General features: G+C 47.5%; 1 protein-coding gene across 8 annotated transcripts in view; it reads left to right on the top strand.

Annotated features, from left to right (window-relative positions):
• The window catches only part of PRKX (protein kinase X-linked), a 426,401-nt gene that overhangs the window by 64,303 nt on the left and 340,266 nt on the right, over positions 1 to 21,832 (top strand). For 7 of the 8 annotated variants that reach the window (XR_003857043.1, XM_029603697.1, XM_029603699.1 and 4 more), the window contains exon 2: positions 18,315 to 18,483. Coding sequence is in view for 7 of the 8 variants with exons in the window: in XM_029603697.1 (XP_029459557.1) it covers positions 18,315 to 18,483 (169 nt within the window). In the remaining variant the exon portion in view is untranslated. Of the gene's footprint in view, positions 1 to 17,897; positions 17,959 to 18,314; positions 18,484 to 21,832 lie in introns of those variants that run through there. The other variant, XM_029603700.1, reaches the window with a different exon arrangement.

Genomic DNA, 21,832 nt, shown 5'->3' with positions numbered 1-21,832 from the left:
AGGCTTTTCTATGCCGACATTCGTAAGGCACATCATGCCGGCTTACAATGAACTGACATACATATAGTTAAATACAGTAACCATCCTGTCCCTGAAAACATTCCTCAAACACATCTGCATAAATAATGCTTTTATTATGACATGTTTTGCTTAACAAAGCTTCTTCAGGGGAATTTAATTTGTAATTCTCTGAATATCTCAATACTCTCTATTTAAAAAAAACAAACCCCCCCCCCCCCCCCCCCACACTTCAAATGATGCTTCCGAAGTTGAAGTTCATTCCATTCATTTGTATCACTATAAAAATTGAAGAGGTCAGAAATGTGATTTTTAGATCTGTGACCAATTTTCATACTTCATCAAAACATTTAAACTGGCACCTTTTTAAAACAAATGTAAGATGTCACCATATATAAATCACACAAATACCCACACACACTATGTACTCCAATACACCACAACGTAAACAATACCAATAAGATAATGTACTGGTCTCTTTTTTACAAACAGCACTCTGTCGCCAAAATACTTATGTAAGACCCTCTATTCACGAGTAGGCATATATTGTACCATCTCGTTTATCATAGGGGTCTGAATTACTTTTAATGAATCCTGCATACCTTTTGTTTGAGTTTTTCAAGTTATCTTAAAATGTCTATACGAAAATTATAGGGAACTCCCAACTAATACCGCACAACCGATGAGGAATACTTATCCACAGTGGAAAGGTCCCAAAAGTCCCGACATGGCCATGTTTCGGACCGCAGTCCTGCTTCAGGGGAAATCATGGGTCATCCTTCAATGATCCTTCTCAATGCCGTTAATGCGGCGATTTCATCTGTGCAAATACTTTTTTGAATGCGGGCTATAATTTCACCCGCGGTCAAGGCGGGTGAAATTAAAGCCCGTCTCCAAAGCAGTTTGGAGAGCCTGCACGCTCGTGGAGCGTGTTTTTCCAAATCTACTTTCTTTTTTTTTTCCAAGACTTCTACAGCATCAAGCCCCGCACTCCTGCAGTGATACTCTAAGGTCCCTCCCCCAGTAGAGTTTCCCGGGGTGATTTCCGTGATCCCCCGGAGGCAATCTTGAGGGAAGCACAGAACAAAATGCTTGCTACCTGCTTTGTTCTGAGACTGCTTCTACTATGCCAGTAGTGGTACAGCATCAATAGAGTTCTTCATTTTCAGTTTAACAGATTTTCACCCACAAATTCTTGGATTTTTCCAAAGGTAAAAATCTATTTAAATTGATTTTCACCCTTATTTTAAACAGATTAGAGTAACTCCGCAGATGCAGCATTTCAAGCCACTTCTGGAAACAAGTGTGGGCCGGAGTGTGTGCTGTTTCAACTCCCTCAGCTAACCAGTGAATTCACTCACCCTCCAGTGCCATCAGTGCAACATTTCAAGCCCCACATTCCCTCTCCTAAGCAATCAAAGTGCCTGCTATTTGGTTTTGTCAGTGTAGCATTTGAAGTGGGCCCTGCCCAGTGGAAACACTTTCAGGTAGGCTCTCTGGCCCTGCAGAAAAGCAGAAGTGCAGTGTGTTAAGAGCATGGGAGCCAAAGTAAGCATGCTGCCAATAGAGAGAGGAGAAACCTGGAGCCACCACTGGTAAAGATGATTGCTGTTGCAGTTGGGGTTCAGAGAGGAAAATTCTTGGTGGGGAGAGATGGGGATGGAGAGAGGGAAGAGGAGACTAGGAAAGGAGTTTATTTGGGGGGCTGTAACAGGTTCAGTATGGGGGTGTGGTAAGACACAAGGCCAGTATTCCTAGACATCTCCCTTGTGAGATTTGCTATCCTAAGATACAAAACCAAACTGAACACATGACGGTAACTTTTAAACAGACGCGAGGGTGCACATGTGTGTGCGTTCATTGGTCCACACGCAGGGACACGGCCATTTTATAACATACACGCGTATATGCGCGCATGTTGTAAAATGGTTTGACTGCGTGCAATTTTAAGTGGACGCGTACCTATATGTGCAAATGGCGTGTCTACTGCATAAGTGTGTGTGTGGGGGGTGGGTTAAAACGTGCGCTGATCCCCAATTCCAATTTTACCAGTTTGTTCCCAGTTCATACAGGTAAGGAACAGGACTTCCAAACTCCCTTAGTTTAAAAGCCTCCCTTCTACCCTGTTAGCCCCAACTCTTAAAACCCACTGATTAGTTTTTTTTTTTTTTTTTTTTTTTAATTTTATGGCTTACACACCATTCATAGCAGAAGTAAAGTTACACAGCAGAGGACCCCCGGTGCATGCCTGTACACGTAAGTAGTTACACGCAAATTTAAAGTTAAAATCCAGGAACGCCCAGACCATGCCCATGCCTTGCCCCTTTTTTGGAACTTTTCATTTGTGTGCATACTCGGGTGGCTTTTAAAATCAGCTTGGCGCATGCTGGCCCAACTTGTGTGTGTATCTCCTGGTTTTGGCATGCCAGGCTTCTAAAATTCAGCTAATTTTGTATGGAAGTTTACCTCCTCAGGGGTATGGACCAAGGGAACAGCTACATCCTTGCCCTTCTCGATATCTCGGCAGCATTTGACACCATATGCCACAACCACCTCATCACCTGACAAAGACATCGGCATCTCAGACTTAGCCCTCCTCTGGTTCTCTTCCTACCTTTCCAATAGAAAATTCCTTGTGAAAATAGGTAATGCCTTATCAGCCCCCCATTCCCTCCTCCATGGAGTCCCGCAGGGTTCATCTCTTTCCTCCACCCTTTTCAACATCTACCTCACCCCACTATGTCATCTTCTCTCGGATCTCAAACTAAAATTCTTTCTATATGCAGATGATGTTCAAATCGTCATACCTATACACACACCTCCAAATCCGATGCCTTAACCCACTGGGAAACCTGCCTCAAAGCAATTAACTCCCTTCTCACCAATCTCCATCTTGCACTAAACACTAATAAAACTGAGCTACTACTCATTTCTCACCACTCTACCCCTAACACTTCATTAACCTCTGACCCAGCTTTCAATCTCATCTCCACACAACCATTTGTCAGAGACTTGGAGTTCTTATTGACCAACAACTAAACATGAAGAAACACGTCAGCTCCACCCTTAAAGACGGAGTCTTCAAACTTATGGTGCTAAAGAAACTCAAATCCTTACTACACGCCCATGACTTTCAAACTGTAATCCAAATCACTCTATCATCAAAACTGGATTACTGCAATTCACTTTTACTAGGACTCCCATCCTCTACCATAAAACCATTCCAAATGCTCCAAAACGCCATGGCAAGAATCATATCAAACGTCCGCAAAACCGACCATATAACTCCCATTCTTAAAGACCTGCACTGGCTCCCCATCCACTCTCGCATTCTGTACAAAACGCTCACAATCATCCACAAAGCCATTCACTCCCACCACTCCAACTGGCTTGACTACCCTTTCACCTCTACACAGTCAAATCGCCCCACCAGGTCAATCAACAAGGGATCTCTTCATGTACTCTCTCTAAAAATAGCACACCTTTCCACCACAAGGGAACGTGCCATCTCAATTGCTGGCCCCTCACATTGGAACACCCTGCCATCCACACTACGTCTCGAATCCTGCCATTTCAAATTTAGAAAGAAACTAAAACCATGGCTATTCACACAAGCATTCCCCGACTAGCTACTCCCACCCTCCCCTAGACTATACTTTTGTCCTCCCCTGAGCATACTACGCCTCCATCCTAATGCCATGCAAATCTGTACATCTATGCACTCTTGTACATATTGTATATAATTAACATATGTTTATTGTTATCTACCTCATTATATATTAACAGTTGCAATATGTTAGGATTTGGCACTCTGAACCTTATCTTCTTAGGTTCAGAACTTTCTGCCAGTTACTCTATATTTCTATGCCTCTCTATGCGTTCACACGGCCCATACCTTATTATTTCCCTGTGTAATGTATTTCCCTGTTTAATGTATTTTCTAAGCTACTGTTATAATGTAAACCGATGTGATGTACACACTAACACCGGTATATAAAATTTTTTAAATAAATTTTAAATAAAACGCCACACTCACACCCTGTGTAAATACAACTGTAGATTTCACAAATTGGTTTGTGCTTGGTTTAAAGCAATACAGCAGATGGTTATAAGTATTGTATTGTAATATATTATAACAATGCAATGTTATTATAATATATTCCAGTACTTCCTTTACTGTTAAAAGGGCCCAGGAAAGCAGCATGGCTCTGTCATTTCTGGAAGTTTGGAAGTTCTCTCGTCCTCTCTCCTGTGCTTCTGTTATACTCTTTTCATCTACACATCTGAAAGTGTGTTTTGAGAGACACATGCAATCTCCCAAATCATAGCTCAGAGTGAGAGAAACTTTGCTTTCTCATATGACTTTAATTCCCTCACCACAGAGTCAGTATATCTGTTTACCTCCTCCCTTTCCCATACTTGTTTTAAAGTCACATGATGTAGGGTTAGTGGAAGAGCACTGAGGCCTACTCTGAATATATTCTTAACCAAGCTTGTCTGGCATAGTCTAAGCAATCCTATTATAGGGGCTGAGGAAAGAGTGAGACCTGCTAGCAAGAGATTGAGGTAGAGAAGGTTGCTGCTGGGGGAGGGGGTTGGGAGACAGTTTATTTTGGTGGATGGAAAACAGGACTGTAAAACATTAAACACTGCTATTTACCCAGAAAAATTGTTGTGGGAGTCTCAGTTTAGTGGACTCTTGGGCCGACTTGCTGGAGACTGGGAGTAGATGGTCAATGTCTCTAATGAATAGCAGGCTGGAAGGCAGATGTTCAGGCGGGACGTAGATGCTCTTCACCCTGGAAGCTGGTGCTCCCCCGGGAGGAGTCCGTAGGAGCCCAACCGCTGGGACTTAGGTGGCTTCACCCTTGGAAGCCGAAGCCCCCCTAGGAGGAGCCCGTAGGGGCCCGGCCGCTGGGACTTAGGCACTGGAACCAGGCAGGAACTGTAGCAGGCAAGCAGGAACCAAGCAGGTACAGTAGCAGGCAAGCAGGAACCAAGCAGGTACAGTAGCAGGAACGGAGTGACGAAGCCAAGCGAGTCACTCCGGGGCACAGCGCAACAGGAAACCAGGAAGCTAACCCCATTGCAAGGCGAGGACTGGATGGCCGCGGCCGGCTTATCAAGGCCGTGGCGTCTGACGTCAGGAACTAGGCGGAGTCACCACTGGCAGGAAACGGGCTAGAAAGGGGCCCAAGTGGCGTGCACGCCTAGGAGCAGGGCGTCCTCAGGCACCTTCGCGGCGGCGCAGCCCCAGCGGGGACGCCGCCAAACAGGCCGCAAGCCAGGGCTCCGGAGGTGGGAGCAGGTCCGGGAACAAGGAGGTAAAGGCCTGGCCACGGTGCTTGCGGCCAGGACTGCAACAAAAATAGTCATTTTTTTCCACTGATTTTTTTTTTTCCTGTTTTAATTCTTGTCATAATAAACTCTGACACATTCCTGAGAGAGAAATGAAAATGAAGGTCGCTAGCATTAGCTTATTGGAATTTGTGGGAACTGTATCAAATGCAGAAGGTTCCTAGGTATGTTAATGGGGTGCTGCACTGCTGCAGAGAGGAAAAACTTTAGATTATTGCAGGGAGGAAAGAGAGCATAAGCAGACCTGACATAGTTAAACTACAAATGGGGAGGACAGTGGAAAAATCTAGAAAACAATTGAAGCAGGGCATTAACTATTTTTGTGGTATACTGGTGGTAGTTACCATCTTGGTAAATCTCTTCTATCTCCATTTTAACTTCTTGGCCCCTAGATGTGCAAAAGGTATATCAGTGCTTTGAGGAGCTATCATATTTATAGGGTCCTTTGTTTTCATTTTAAACTGATTTTTTTTTTTACCCATAAGTGCATTTTTCCAAAAGACAATCTGTTTAAAACGATTTTCACCCTAAATTTAGGCTGATTTAAAGAGCAGTTCCAAAGCTGCAGATGCAGTGTCTCAAGGCATCCAACAACTGCTAAAAGCCAGTGCGGGCCAAAGCACCTGCAGTGTTTAAAGTCTTGCGCGCCCCCCCCCCCCCCCACTAGCAACAGCACTTGCCCACCAGTGTGCTGATAATGATGTTTCAAGTCCAGCCTCCCCTTCTCCCCAGGTAGCCAAGGTTCCTGCTGCTTAATGCTTCTAATGCAACATTTGAAGCAGGTCATGCCTATCATGCCCTTGCTGTGCACAAAAGCATAAGTGCAGTGCTGCAGAGTGCAGAAGCCTCACTAAGCATGCTGATGTAGGAGAGATAAGCCTGGAGCCACCACTAGTAAGGATGAATGCTGTTGCAATGGGGGAGGGGGGGGGAAGAGGGAGATTCTCAGGGATATGGGAAGATATATGGACATGCTAGGCAGGGAATAGGGGTAGAGATAGGGATGCTGCTGAGTGGGTGAATGGGAGAATCTGCTCAATTATTGATTTGGATTCTGTCCACCAAAATAGACTGTTTACCCAGAAAAAGTCAATTCTCAGAGGACAAGCAGGATGGGTGACATCAGATGGAGCCTGGCACGGAAATTTGATATCAAAGAATCTAGAAAGTTTCAGACATACCCTACTGAACATGTTCAGCTCTAGTCATCACCTTGCCCCCTAGGCAGAGTCCCTCAGTCTATTTTTTTTCTGCGGAGCTGTGTGGTCACAGCTTTGCCTTCATCCTCAGTCTTTGTAAGTGATTATTTTCTGGAGCTACAGCTGCATGGTGGATTTTAGTCATTGTGCAGTCTGGCAGTCTATTTCTTTCTTTAAAAAAAAAAAAAGTGCAGTCCGTGGGTGATCTGTATAGGTCACTGAGCCTGGGGACTCGCCTGAATTCTACCCAGGTGGGAGTTCCATGTTTCACCGATCGGCATCAATAGAGGTCAAACAGTGAAGAGATTGAGGACCGTACAGTTCCTGTGCTGCCATACCTTTGGTGCCATGCCTAGTAACAGTTGCCCATGCACTTTTGTGACCAGAGCACTGTTAATCTGACACATCGATTTCAAGACTGTGTCGGCGACCAGGACTGCCATTGAGCGCCATGGTCACCCTTGATGCCGTTGAGGCTTTTCTGGACTCGAGGCACCGGAGTCAGCGACTGCCTGACATTGAGGTGGTGGATCCATCCATTCCTTGGCCCCGGTTCCATTCCATGCAATGGATACCGCGGTCCCATTCCATTCCATGGGTGTCTTGGCAAGGGGCGTGACCTCAATGCCACGGCCGCCTTTGGGCCATCGAGGTGTGGAGCTGCTTCGATGCTAGAGTTGCAGGGCCGTCATTGTCCCCACAGTCGCCAACCGCTGGGGTTCTTGGAAGCCCTCAAGTGCCACTGAAGCCCTCGAGCAGCAGGGACTTAGGCCTTGAATGGATCAAGCGCCAGGCTCACCCTTTACTCAAGGCACCCTGGTATGCCAAGGCATACTGGCATAGTGGTCTGGTGCCCTCGAGGCGCCTTGGCAGAGTTCCAACAGAGCACTGAGGGGCATTGTGCTATCCCATCACTGGCCTATGGCTATCGGGCACCTTGGATGCCGATGATCTTCGGGGCCCTGAGCTGCTAGGGTCGGGAGGCATCGGAGGCCCCGCCTGAATTTGTGCACCATTGGTTTTAATGAGTGCCAGCGAGGCTATCGTTGGCTATAGCCGCTGGCGAGGGACACCATTGAGCTCACAGCATCGATGTCCTCTGGATAGGTGAGCTGAGGGGGAACAGTTGATGGTGCTGGCAGTTATCTGTTCCTCTGAGCACCAGTGCGGCATGTCAGAGGCTGCAGAGCCTCTGCCTACAGGCGCCCCTGGCATTCTTGGTAATGCCGGCCCATCTGTGCCTTCAGGTACCGGGGATGTATTGGTGCTGCCAGCTGTTAACGCTATCGAAGCTCTGGGTGCAGTGTCTGGTGCTCTGGATGCGATCCATTGCTGGTGAGTGTGAAAGCGCCATGGGCCCTATGGGGGCCGTCACCACTTTGGGCAGGAGTGGACTTGGTTGCCGCATGAATGACCGCAAAGCACCATGGGCACTGTTAGTTGCCTTGAACTTCACTGCTGTTGTTTCAGGAAGGAAACTGCAGTGAGCCATTCCTGTCGTAGTTTCAAGGGCTGTGTCCAACCTCTTGAAGTGTTAGGTACTGGAGGGGGCGATGCCATAGAACGGCAAGGCATCTACTCCAAGTGCCTTGGAAGATGGCAGGCAACATTCTTCCTGTCTGTGCGGTTCTCAGCCAAGCTAGAGCTCTGCTATTGTCACGTCATGGTCTGTCTCCTTGTCAGTTCTGCACTGCAAAGTTCTGGGGAGCACTGGTGGGGAAGGCGTCATCACACAGTTACTTGCCTTTTGGCAGCCCGTTGCCACCTGCTCCAGCAAGTGGATGCCACTGTATGACTACTGGTCAGTGTGTTTTTACAGCAGAGGGCTTTTTTTTTTTTTGTAGTTCCCTTTTGCTGTATTAGGTGAATCTGTGTGTGTTTCCCTTGTGATGAGAACAGCAGGTTGTGTGCCACAGCCACAGGACCGACCTAGGACTGTGTTCCTGATTGAACTCCAAGGGGAGTAGATACCGGAAGGGTAGTGTCTGGAATCTTCTCCCTTTGAAGAGGAATATGTCTTTTGAACCCTCCTGTATCACAAACCCCTTTTGTGGGGGAAGCCCCTGAGATACCATCCGTGGCATGTTTATTTCTGAACTGGAGCCTTTTGAATTGAGGCATCTGCGAGGCCAGGGCCGAGGAACAGCAGTGGTAGTTCGTGGACTATTTTTGCTGGGGTGCCTTAGTTGATTACTGTGACCTACTCCATCTGAGGGTAGCTGCCTGTGGTGGATTGGTCACTTCAGATCCTCAGTATTGTAACTTAATCTCAACGGGAGAGTTGAAAGGTTTTTGGGATTGGGAATCCCCGATTCCTATTACTCCTCTCCCTTCAAGGAGAGATTCAAATGGGTTCCCCTCTGGATGCCAGATTGTCCACCCCCAAAAGGGGTGTCCCTTGGTCTTCGTTCCCAGGGAAGGGATGTCACCGCTTCTGATTGGCGGTTGCTCTTGGTTCCTCGCAAGCTCCGAGAGCCTGTCGAGCAGTAACACTCCTCTTAGATTGTTCTAAGGCACTGCAGAGTAGCTTAAGGGTTTCTCTCTGGAATCACCTTTATACCTGCTGAGCTCAATGGGCCATTATGGCCAGTTATTCTTGCCTGTGGGACCCTACAGGGTTGTAGTCCATCTATCATCATATCCATGGCTGAGGGAGTTGGGGGACGAGGGACCCTGTAACATTTATTTATTTCTATATTTTTATAGACAGACATTCGTAGAGGCACATCACATCTGTTTACATCTAACAAAGTAGCAAACGGGCTTTCCCTGTACGTACCAGGATCAGTCCAGACAGTGGGTTATATCCCCCGTCCAGCAGATGGAGTCAGAACAGTTTGAGGGCATCAGCATATAGAGCAGTGCACCCTCTGCTGGAGCTCAGTATTCTTCTGACTCCAGCAGATGTGAGTGGGGGGATCCACTAGCTCCCCCACATTGACAGGGCTTCTTCATTTGTTTTATATTTCTTCTCTACAGTATGTCCCTGTCTTTTTTTTTTTTTTTTTTTCTCATTTTGGATCCTTAAAGTTTAAAAAAAAAAAAAAAAAAAAAAAAAAATTTCAATTTTTGAGGCGTCTGTGGCTCTGCCTTCTCTATACTGTGCTCCTTTCCTCTTTCGTTGGGGTAAGTGGAAGTTTTTTGGGTTTGTTTCTCCACAGGTTTGCTTCTTTGTGGTAGTGCCCTGTGGATGCCGGTGGTGCCGGCCGCTCCACGCGTCGTTGGCGGGTCCCGCGGTTCGCAGGCTTTGCCTGCGGGTTTGTGCACGACTGAACCGGGGATTTCCCCCGGAGTTCCTGGACCCCTTCGGCGGGTTGTTACGGCCATTCCAGGCCCCCCCACGGCACTAATTCGTTTTTGGCCCCCCCCCCCCCGAGGCTTTTCTTTACCGGTGCTGACATGCCGCGGTCCTCGAGGTGTGAGGCCTGTGGCGAGCCGGGGAAACAATTTCTGAGGGAGGGGCTTTGCGAGCGGTGCTTTCCTGACGGGGAAGGCACCCTGCAGTCATCCGGTGCGATTTCGGGCTGGCCACGACGCCGCCATTGGCGGGAACGGCGGCCATTTTAGGTGGGCAGCGCGAGACGGACACGTTCCCAGATGGGGAAAGGAATTTGTGCTGGCTCTCAACAGACTTTGCCCTCTGCGGGGGGTTTGCCCGACCGGAGCTCCCAGGAAGGTCCCCCCCAGGGATTCCAGGCAGCTCTCCGTTTTTCTCACCTGATTTTATTCTGGCAATGCACAGGGCTTATTTGCAGGATATGGGAGAGATGGGGGTGGATCCCCTGGGGCCCCCTCCCCCCAAGTTTCCTAAGCTTGCTGGTGGTCTCACCACCTCGCCCGCTACGCTTGGGTCCCTGCCGGGTCCCTCCCCCGTGCCACCCCGGCGTACCACGGGGGCGGCTTCGCCAGTGGGAGGCGACTCCCCGGAGGTGCATTCGGACGGACAGACGGAGGGGGACGATCCTCGGGCCCTATGGATTTTTCAAAAAGAAGAGCTGGATGAACTAATCCACCATATTATTCAGGAGCTAGACCTCGACCCGCCTCCGGACCCTCCAATCCCTGTGGCTCCGGCCGTCGCCACGTCCTCTCGGAAAGGGGATCCAGTGCTTGCCGCCCTCTGTCCTAGGGCAAGGGCCTTCCCTATCCACGAGTCCTTCCTCCAGCTTCTCACCAGGGAGTGGGACATGCCCGAGGCGTCCTTGAAGGTCACACGTGCCATGGAAAAGCTATACCCTCTCCCTGAGGATTTCTTGGATCTTATCAAGGTGCCCAAGGTGGATTCAGCAGTGTCGGCAGTGACCAAGAGGACGACCATCCCGGTCACGGGTGGAACGGCCCTGTGGGATACGCAGGATCGTAAATTGGAAACCTTCCTCAAGAGGGTTTTCGAAGTCTCCGCCCTAGGGATGCGGGCCGTGATGTGCAGTTCGCTTGCGCAAAGGGCCAGTTTGCTCTGGGTACAACAACTTCTCACCTCTCAGGAGTTGCCCCCCGAAGAGGCCGCCCAGGCGGACCACCTGGAATCTGCAATAGCATAGGGGGCGGACGCCTTGTATGATCTCTTTCGCGTAATGGCGCGGTCCATGGTATCAGTCGTAGCAGCTCGACGGCTCTTGTGGCTTTGAAACTGGGCGGCGGATACTTCTTCCAAGTCGAGCCTTGGCTCCCTCCCCTTTAGGGGGAAGTTTTTATTTGGAGAGGACCTGGATCAGATCATCAAGTCACTGGGAGAAAATTCGGTGCATCGGCTGCCGGAAGATAGACAGCGTTCCTTCAGGTCCTTTTCTTCAGGTAGAACCAGGGCCAGGGCACAGCGACGCTACAGGTCTTACCGGCAGTCTGGTGCCCGGACGCAGCCGGCCAGATCCCAGCCCTGGTCTCGTTCCTTTCGTGGGCGGAGGCCCGCGCGAGAGGGTTCAGGGCAAGGAAATCTGCCCACAGTCAGCCCAATGATGCCAAAGGGGCCCACTTCTCACCTCCCCGGATCGGAGGCCGCCTCATGGATTTTTACAAGGAGTGGGCAGTTATTTCCACGGACCAGTGGGTGCTGGACACCATAAGGGACGGTTACGCCTTGGAGTTTGTCCGCCCCCCGAGGGACAGGTTCATTTTCTCCCCCTGCGGTTCGGATCTCAAGAGGATGGCGGTTCAACAAACACTAGACTGGCTGCAAGACATAGGGGCCATAGTTCCCATCCCCTTCGGTGAGGTGGGCTTGGGCCATTATTCCATTTACTTCGTCGTTCCCAAAAAGGACGGTTCCTTTCGGCCCATCCTGGATTTGAAGGAGGTAAACAAAACCCTGAGGGTCAGCCGGTTCCGCATGGAGACTCTTCGATCAGTGATTGCCGCAGTGCACAAGGGAGAATTTCTCGCCTCACTGGACCTCTCGGAAGCATACTTGCACATTCCCATCCTGCTGGCTCACCAGCGGTATCTCCGCTTCAAGATTCTCAGTCAACACTTTCAATTCAAGGCGCTTCCCTTCGGTTTGGCGACCGCACCTTGGACCTTCACAAAGATCATGGTGGTGGTGGCGGCGGCCCTCCGCAAGGAGGGTATCCTAGTACATCCATATCTGGACGACTGGCTGATTCGTGCGAAGTCCTTCCCACATGGTCAGACCTCAGTGGCCAGGGTCGTACAAGTCCTACGTTCTCTGGGCTGGGTGGTGAACTTTCCAAAGAGTTCCCTAGTGCCTTCAACACCTGGATTTCTTGGGAGTGAGTTTCGATACCCGGCTGGGTATGGTATTCCTGCGCCCGGACAAGGAGCAAGCCCTGAGGGAGCACGTGTCTCTGTTTTCGGCTTTGGCAGAACCAACCGCCTGGAATTATCTGCAGCTCCTGGGAGTAATGGCCTCCACCATCGACATGGTACCCTGGGCGTTTGCACACCTGCGGCCATTACAGGCGTCTCTGCTATCCCGTTGGAAACCAGTCTCCCAGGAGTATCAGGTGATCCTGCCGCTTCCGCCATTAGCCAGGAAAAGCCTGGATTGGTGGCTTGTCCCCTCGCATCTGGCTCAGGGAGTCTCGCTCGAGGTGCCCAATTGGGTGGTGGTGACCACCGATGCCAGCCTCGTGGGATGGGGCGCCGTCTGTGAAAGAAGCGCCACGCAAGGGACTTGGACGCCAGAGGAGGCAAAGTGGCCGATCAATCGCCTAGAAACGAGAGCCGTGCGTCTCGCTCTCCAGCGTTTTCTTCCCTTGGTGCGACACAGAGAGGTAAGGATTCTCTCGGACAATGCCACCACCATGGCCTACATCAATCGTCAAGGGGGGACAAGAAGCAAGCATGTCTTCCTCGAGTCAACTCCCCTGATGGGGTGGGCGGAGAGCAATCTCGTCCGGATAGCGGCCTCTCACATCGCCGGGGTGGACAACGTTCAGGCGGACTTCCTGAGTCGTCAACAGCTGGACCCCGGAGAGTGGGCTCTTTCCAACGAGGCAATGCATCTCATCGTCCGTCGTTGGGGAACTCCATGCCTTGACCTGATGGCGACCTTTCTCAACGCCAAGGCTCCGCGCTTCTTCAGCCGCAGGAGAGAGCGCGGCGCGGAGGGGGTGGATGCCCTCGCTCTTCCGTGGCCGTCGGATCAACTGCTCTGTTTTTCCTCCTTGGCCCCTGGTCGGCAAGGTTCTCCGCAGGTTGGAACATCATCGGGGGCCCGTAATTCTCGTTGCCCCGGAGTGGCCCCGTCGGCCATGGTTCGCAGACCTACTTCAGATGACGGACGGTCCACTTCTCCTGTCCCATCTTCCACATCTTCTGCGTCAGGGGCCGGTACTTTTCAAGCAGGCAGAACTCTTCTGTCTTGCGGCTTGGCTTTTGAACGGCGCTGCCTCCGCCACAGAGGCTACCTGGAGACAGTGATCTCAACGATGCTGCGTTCCCGTAAGACTTCGACCTCCATTGCTTATGTTCGAGTCTGGAAGGTCTTCGAAACCTGGTGTTCCGACCGCGGTGTCCAAACCATGGAGGCGACTGTCCCAATGATTCTTCATTTCCTACAGGATGGTCTGGATAAGGGTCTCGCCTATAATTCGCTCCTTGTCCAGGTGGCAGCCTTGAATGTCTTGGTACAGAAGGACTGCTCTCTACCCCTTCAGCCGGATATCGCACGTTTTCTGAAGGGTGCCAAACACCTACGGCCACCGTCAGGGACCCTTTCCCTTCTTGGAGCCTCAACTTGGTTCTGCGGATGCTGTCAGGCCCCCCTTTTGAACCACTGCGGGGTCCTCCATCAAGGACCTGACCCTCAAGACGGTATTTCTGGTAGCCATCTCCTCTGCTCGCCGTATCTCAGAGCTTCAAGCGTTGTCCTGCAGAAACCCGTATCTGCATTTTTCTGACTCCGGGGTTTCCCTTCGTATGGTGCCATCCTTTCTACCAAAGGTGGTATCGGCCTTCCACTTAAATCAAAAGGTGGAGCTCCCAGCGTTCGCTCCAGAGGAACCACGGTCTCTCCGGCTCCTGGACATCAAGCGTGTTCTGCTCCGCTATCTGGAGGTTACCAATGACTTCCGGGTCTCCGATCATTTGTTTGTCCTCTGGTCAGGACCGAAGAGAGGATCTCAAGCATCCAAGACAACCATTGTGCGCTGGATAAAGGACGCCATCTCCTCGGCTTACATTGCGGCGGGGCGGGTGCCGCCTCGCGGCGTTCCGGCTCACTCCACGCGTTCTCAAGCGGCGTCCTGTGCGGAATCTCGTTCCGTTTCTTCCCAGGAAATCTGTCGTGCGGCGACGTGGAAGTCGTTGCATACTTTTTCCAGACACTACAGGCTACACCTGGCGCCGCAGTCCACGGGTTCTTTTGGCGATCAGGTACTCCGAGCAGGTCTCTCAAGGCCCCACCCGAATTAGGGAAGCTTGGGTACATCCCACTGTCTGGACTGATCCTGGTAAGTACAGGGAAAAGAAAATTATTCCTTACCTGCTAATTTTCGTTCCTGTAGTACCATGGATCAGTCCAGACGCCCACCACTAGGGGTTTTTGTTGGGTCCTGCTCGGATTCTTCCAGGTAGCTGTCATTCTGACTTTTTCTGATTATTGTTGCTGTTCACAGCTCCTCACAAGTTGACTGTTTGTGGTCTCGTTGACCGTTTGTTTACTTATCTTTGTCTGTTCCTTTTTGGTTACGGATCTGGATCCAAAATGTTGTGTGTTCTTTTGGGCTTTGCTATGCATAATACTGAGCTCCAGCAGAGGGTGCACTGCTCTATATGCTGACACCCTCAAACTCTGTTCTGACTCCATCTGCTGGACGGGGGATATAACCCACTGTCTGGACTGATCCATGGTACTACAGGAACGAAAATTAGCAGGTAAGGAATAATTTTCTTTTACAGAAACTGTGAACTGAATTAGGAACATTTTAAAAACTAACAATTTGGAACCACAGGGGGTGACAATTTGACAATGCATCAAAGAATATAGATAACAGCTTAGATGCTGCTCTTGGTTGCTGTGGCTTGCAAGCTATACTTGTCCATTTTAGAGATAACCCTGTCTACAGACAGGGGAGTCCTGGTTCATGCAACTATTGCTCCATTAATGGACTGCATGCTTTCTTGGGGGAAGTATTTGCAATCATGGCTGGGGTATTATAATACCTAAGCCAGGTGCTTGGCAGTCTGCTCCAAGATCGCCCTGCCCTGGTTACCACGTTTAGGGTTTCCAGGCCGGTGAAGAAATCCTGTTCGACAGGGTTTGCACTTGCAGCAACCTGGCATCCTGATTATTAGTGATTTCTGGATTTCTTCTCTGGGGAATTCTCTCGGTTTCAGCTGTTCCAAGTAGGCTGAATACTCTGTCTCGGTGGGTAACTCCCTACTGAAATTGGCAGTGGGTTATTTGCTTGGGGTTGTGATATCCCACCTAGCACTTGTTCTTACCCCAGCGGTCTGCCTCCTTGTGTTCTTGCTCCCTCAGACTACCAGTTCGGAGGTTAGGGGGAGAGGAGGAAAAGCTAAGGTGTTTGTGGTACATCTTAGTGTATAGCTACAGGGAAAGATAGACCACATTTTCCCTATATTTTTGCCAGGCTCTGACTATTTATATTTATGAGGTTTTATTCACCGACATTCGTGTGGAACATCATGCCGGTTTACAATTAACAATAAAGTTGGAGAAATTACATTGAACAGGGAGGGGGGAAGGGGAGAAGGCTAGAAGGAGAGGGAGGAAGAGTAAAGAAGGAAAAGCAAGCGATGGAAAATTAAAGGAACAATTATGGTAAGCTGCTATAAGTGATTACAATATCAAAATGAGTATAAGCAAAATTACAATATATACAATCTAATAATTACAAAAACGCCATTGAAAATAGCAATGGATAGATCAGAGCAATCTAATACTGCCTTTAGCTTTTCTCTTCACTAGGTTGCCCAAAGTGCCTTCCTGTTCATCTCTGACCGATCTGTAGATAGGGTGCATAGCCCTGCCCTTGATAGGGTGCAGTGTGGGTGAGCTTCAGGTCTAACTTCTCTCCCTGCTCGGGAGTTCAGCTAGTGATCTATTCAGGGGTTGCCATTCATCCCCTGAAACTCTTGACACTGTCCTGCATGGTCAGCTAGGCCTGATGCTTTGGCACGTAGGTCTGTCTCAGGCCCTGCATTTCTTGCTGATTATTATCCAAATGTTGCTTGGGCTTTTCTGCCCATTGTGCTTATCAGTTGCACATGGGTACCCTTCTGCAGAGAATTTTATCCATTGGATGTCTGTGGACCGCAGTTTCATTCTGGGGAGTTTTCTGGCCCCAGTTGGATTTTCAGTTATCTAACACCAAAGGAAACTGTGCGGTCTTCGTGCAAGAGTCCTTCTCTTAACATCTCTAGGCTTTTTCCTGTATCTAGGAGGTTCTAGGCCTACTTCATTGTCAGGGTTACTGATCTGAAACCCTGCTTGTAATGAATTCCATGATGCAGAGTATGCTTCTGCTCTTAATCGCATCATTCCTCTACCTGAGGTGCTCCTGCTACGCATGAGGGTTTTGTCTGTCATTTCTATGGTTTTTCTTTGTAGAACAAAAACTGTTCTTCAACCTAGGCCCCTTGTGGGTCGGCTGCCTCACAGGCAAAAGGGAGACGGGTAGTGCTTGTGCACTGTGTGATGTCCTGCTTGGACAGTCTATAGCTAGGGATTCACCCATGTGTGAGGACTACCATCTTGCTTGTCCGCTGAGAAAGCAAAGTTGCATACCTGTAACATGTGTTCTCCAAGGACAGCAAGATGTTAGTCCTTATGAAACCCATTCTCCTCCCCTGGGAGTTGGTTTCTCCATATATTAGCTATATTATGGACTGAGGGACTCTGCCTAGGGGGCTGCACCTGCTCAGTAGGGCATGTTTGAAAGTTCTAGATTCTTTGAGATCAAAGTTCCATGCCGGGCTCCATCTGATGATGTCACCCATGTGTGAGGGCTAACATCCTGCTGTCCTCTGAGAACACCTGTTACAGGTAAGCAGCTCTGCTTTGTCCACTGTTTTTTCTTCTGTTTTTGTTCCTATCATAATAAACCCTGATAAACTCCTGGGGAAAAAAAACAAAACTGAAAATGAAGGTCCCTACATATTTAGCAGAAATGCTGTGTATTACCTTATTCCAATTCTGTTAGCCTCAGTATTATCTTGTCTGATAAATATACAGTTACAAGCCGTTAAGCCCGTCACAACGGGCTACATTACATGTTTGTTTTCGGTCCATTTTCGAACACAGCACCCTCCTACACTTTCTCCCTCATTCCCCCTTCCCCTCAGTCACTCACCCCCTTCCCACCCCTCAGTCTTACTCACCCTCTGCCTCCCACTGCCTCCCTCCCCTCACTCTCAGTCACTCCCCACCCTCTTTCAATCCCATCCCTCACTCTCATCCCCTCTCAGCTCATCCACAACCCCTTCCCTCTCCCTCAGCCCTCCTCCACGCCCTCTTTTTCTCTGCTCCACAACTTCTTACCCTTTCCACTTACATCCCTCATTCTCCCCTTCTCTCCCCCTCCTACTCCCTCCCTCACCACCACTCCTCATCGCCGATACTTCGCCTTGCCGCCGCTCCTCTCTGACAGACGTGCTCGCCCGCACATGCGCAGTAGAGCTGCTCTCTACTGCGCATTTGCGGGCCGTCGGTCAGAGCCCATTTATAAGGTAGATAGGGCATGAAATTTCAGGACTGATATCTTTATTTTTAAACTAATTTTAAGCAGCTTCCATGAAGTTTCCTTAAGTCCCTGGGAGCAGCAGGGTTTCAGATAATGTCATGAAGTATTTCTAAGGATCTTTTTTCAGTTTTTATTTTATTTTTCCAGGAATTTATCAGTATTTATTACAACAAGAACCAAAATGGGAAAAATCAGTGGAAAAAGACAGCATTTTTCAGGTAAATATTTTTTTGTTGTAATAAACACTTATAAATTCCTGGTAAAAATAAAATAAAAACTGAAAAAAGTCCTTAAGTATTTCATAGAGTGGAAATTGATGTTGTGATGTAATTTGAGACTTAGCTGTTGTGATCCTGTTGTACTCAATGGGAGCTGAGTACGTAAATGATAGACTGCTTTAAAGAGAGGTAGAAAATTGAATATTTTTGGTAATTTAACTATAGAAAATTAAAAAAAAAATTAGTGAACTTTGTCCATAAAATCTAGGAAATGTATTAATGTAGTCACTACAGTTTTTCTGCAATTTATATATGGCAATGATTAGCTGACAGTTTTTTTTCACTTCTGTTTTCAGGTACAGGTACATTTGGGCGGGTTCATTTGGTGAAAGAAAAAACTACAGGGAATTACTATGCACTGAAAATAATGAGCATTCCTGATGTCATTAAACTAAAACAAGAACAGCATGTGCAAAATGAAAAGTCAGTTTTGAAAGAGATCAATCATCCATTTCTGATCAGATTGTAAGTCACTCTTATTTCTGTCACCTCTTAAATTTTCCTTTGATTTTGCAAATCAACTCTAAGAATAAACTTTAACTATATTGGTAATGTTTCAACTAGATTTGCTATTGCATGTCTTTTGAAGGGGCCATTGAAATAAAATGTTTACTTATTGTTTAGAAAATAATTTAAGATGCTAAATGTAATGTTCATATGTACTGAAGGTGATCTTGACAGAGGCCAAATTATATCTATGTGCAATTATTAGGGTACATTTGGAACCTTCCCCCAGTGAAGGAGCTAAAATAGTAAAAAAAAAAAATTATATATATATATCACAAGTTCTGCAAGCCAATTTTAAGTGCAATCTGGGTTCCATAAACATTGAGAATCGCAGGTATTTGTGGGAGCTGAGGGGGGTCATTATGTTCTCCATAGGCCACCTAGGTTCTTGTGGTAGGGGGGATGAGGAAGACATAGTTCTAGGACTTCAAGGAATACCTTCGAGTAAGCAAACCATAAAGACATAAATGATTTGGGGTTCTGAAAAAAAGTTTTTATGAACAAATGTCATCTCATGTATGTGGCTGAATCTAACAGCGCCAGCATGGATATGCTATGAGATCAGAAAGAGAATTCTTTCAGAGTATGTGCGAGAGTTCTTCTGCACCGGCTTTGCATAAGTCTCCTTCATTTTCTTCTGTTGATACATAAGGATGTACTTTTGCTCTCTCACAACTGTTCTTGTTTTTTCTGGGATTTTTCTTATTTTCTTCAATAGAAGTTATTTACTGTTTCATGTCAGAAAGGCAACCTTTCCAATTATGTGCCAAACAGAGCCACAAAATGGCTAGTGTTGATCTCTGTGATGTCTTGTGTTCACTGTTTGCATGATGTAAGCAATCCCAGAGTATGTGGTGAATCCCTGTGAACCTTGAAATTTTGGTAATTTAAACTGAAGTATGAGATCTCCTTCCAACAAAAAGTCTCGTCTTCAGACCAGTACCTCACAAGAAAGGGTCAGAGTAACTAAAAGGCCAAAGTAAATGTTATCATGATCATCATCCCATTCTCATTGGACCAAGGACTGGTCCCCTTTGGCGATTAAGTCTCAACAGTGCATGTATAAATCAGCGCAAGAGACCTCTGCATACTAAAAGAGAAAGCACAAGTCTGCGCTGTCTTCTGGTGGTTCCTTATCGTCAAAAATCTTAGTGCGTGACTTGTCTGTATTGGCCTCAGGGCTAAGACCTTCGGCATTGAAAATTTTGGCATGCAGATTTTCAATGCTGAAAAAACATGGTACTCACTGTCCATCAGTATTTGTGCAAGAATCTATTTTTCCACTAATTAAAGATAGCTACTCTTTTTTTGTTCAAAAGATGGAGCACATAAAAGGTTTTCAAGTGGCTCAACAGGATACATACGTTTCTTCAATATTAGAAGGATTGTCATATCGGCTTGATTCATTCTTTGATCTTTCCTTACCTGAAACCATCAGTTGATCAGGGAAAACAAATCATCTCATCTGAGATCTACTTCACCTGTTTGTATTCTGGATTCAGATACTGAGTCTCATTACCAATCTTCTTATGGGTCTTTTTCTGAACCATGCTTCCAGATTCTCTGGGTCTGTCTCTCTACCCCTATCCAGAGACAGCTAGATGTGTACAGTAACCCACCACCTATTTGTTCTACCCAATTTTCATATAGAAAAATAGCAGAATCTGTTCCATTTCAAGTGCAAGAAAATCCAAATCCAACAAAAGACATCCAGGAGTCTTAAAGTATATTAAGCCACCAATGAGGAAAGACTAAAGAGGTTAGGACTGTTCAGCTTGGAGAAGAGACAGCTGAGGGGGGATATGATAGAGATGTTTAAAATCATGAGAGGTCTAGAACGGGTAAATGTGAATCAGTTATTTACTCTTTTGGATAATAGAAGGACTAGGGGGCACTCCATGAAGTTAGCATGTGGCACATTTAAAACTAATTGGAGAAAGTTCTTTTTCTCTGGAGTTTATTGCCAGGGGATGTGGTTAATGCAGTTAGTGTAGCTGGGTTTAAAAAAGGATTGGATAAGTTCCTGGAGGAGAAGTCCATTACCTGCTATTAATTAAATTGACTTAGAAAATAGCTACTGCTATTACTAGCATCAGTAATTCATCAACCTACACCGATACAAGGGACCACTTGTGCTCTGGTGTTACTTATGTACGGTGGCTATGTTAAAGGACAGCCCATTTGGTGGGTGCCCTTGTCTTTCGCCCCGTCTATTATTCTTTATTATCTCAATTTATTGTGAATCCTTTTTTTTTTAAATTTTCTGCAACGTCAGTCATTTTCACGAAAAACCCCAATTGCCCGTTTTCCGAGGCGACCCGCTATTGATGTGTATATACTTATCGAGGCAACCGTCTCAGCTTCTTCTCACGGGTACGCGTCTGCTAGCCCGACATGGGCCATGTTTCGGCACCTCCGTGCCTGCTTCAGGGGCTACGGGTGGGGTAGTGCTGTGTCCTATCAGGTACACAGTAGCTGTTTGCGTTTCCAACTATAAAGTTAGCACAAATAACTCTCATTCTGATTGCTTATCATGCATAGTCATTTTCAATATACCATTTGCACTCTGTTAAAACACTTACTTATGTGATGACCATACTTCTGCGTGGACGGCGCCAACTCTTCCGTGTCTGAGGCGCGCTTGCCTATTCTGAATGTTTTATACTTACCGCGGGATTCTACCCTGACTCTGCATCAAACCGAGACTAACTACGGTGTCTGTAATTAAAGTGATTAGGAGTGGCAGGGACCGCCTCTCGGGACTTATTTGGGAGACTGGACACTCCCATGTTCTCTTTTTTTTTTCTTTCGCCAAGGAGGCGTGTTTGGAATTAATTGTGATCCCACCCTAATTTAATCAATGGTTTTTAGAAACGCCTCTGCGGACCTGGTGGGAGACTACTCACTCCCACGTCCGCTCTTTCTCTTAGGCCAGGGGGGCGTGTTCGTTTTTGTTATAGGGTGTAGTCCCGCCTTAATTTGTAGTTTTAGCTTGTTGTGATACTGTATGTCTTCTCTGCCTTCCTAGGTCATTGAAATACGCGTGACTAGTTTGTTAGCCTGCGGGATCAAGTGTTTTATCTTCATCGAAATCCTTCATTTGATCAGCTGATTCCTCTTCTTACTCCGGTGTTGCGGCTCTCATTGCTAGGTCTCTGCTCTCTGCGTAATGAAAATCTTCATATGTGTAAATTAAATGAATTAAAATGCAACCCTCTGTGGTATTATTATGTATTGGATGCTGAATTAATATGTGTGAGAACTACTCGTATTGATGTCGTGTTACTTGGCTCTGTGCTTATAGTAA

Source organism: Rhinatrema bivittatum, chromosome 5 (assembly GCF_901001135.1).
Source record: "Rhinatrema bivittatum chromosome 5, aRhiBiv1.1, whole genome shotgun sequence".
NCBI lineage: Eukaryota > Metazoa > Chordata > Amphibia > Gymnophiona > Rhinatrematidae > Rhinatrema > Rhinatrema bivittatum.
Note: the sequence above shows the minus strand (reverse complement) of the source record. Positions and strands in the feature narration are given on the sequence as shown.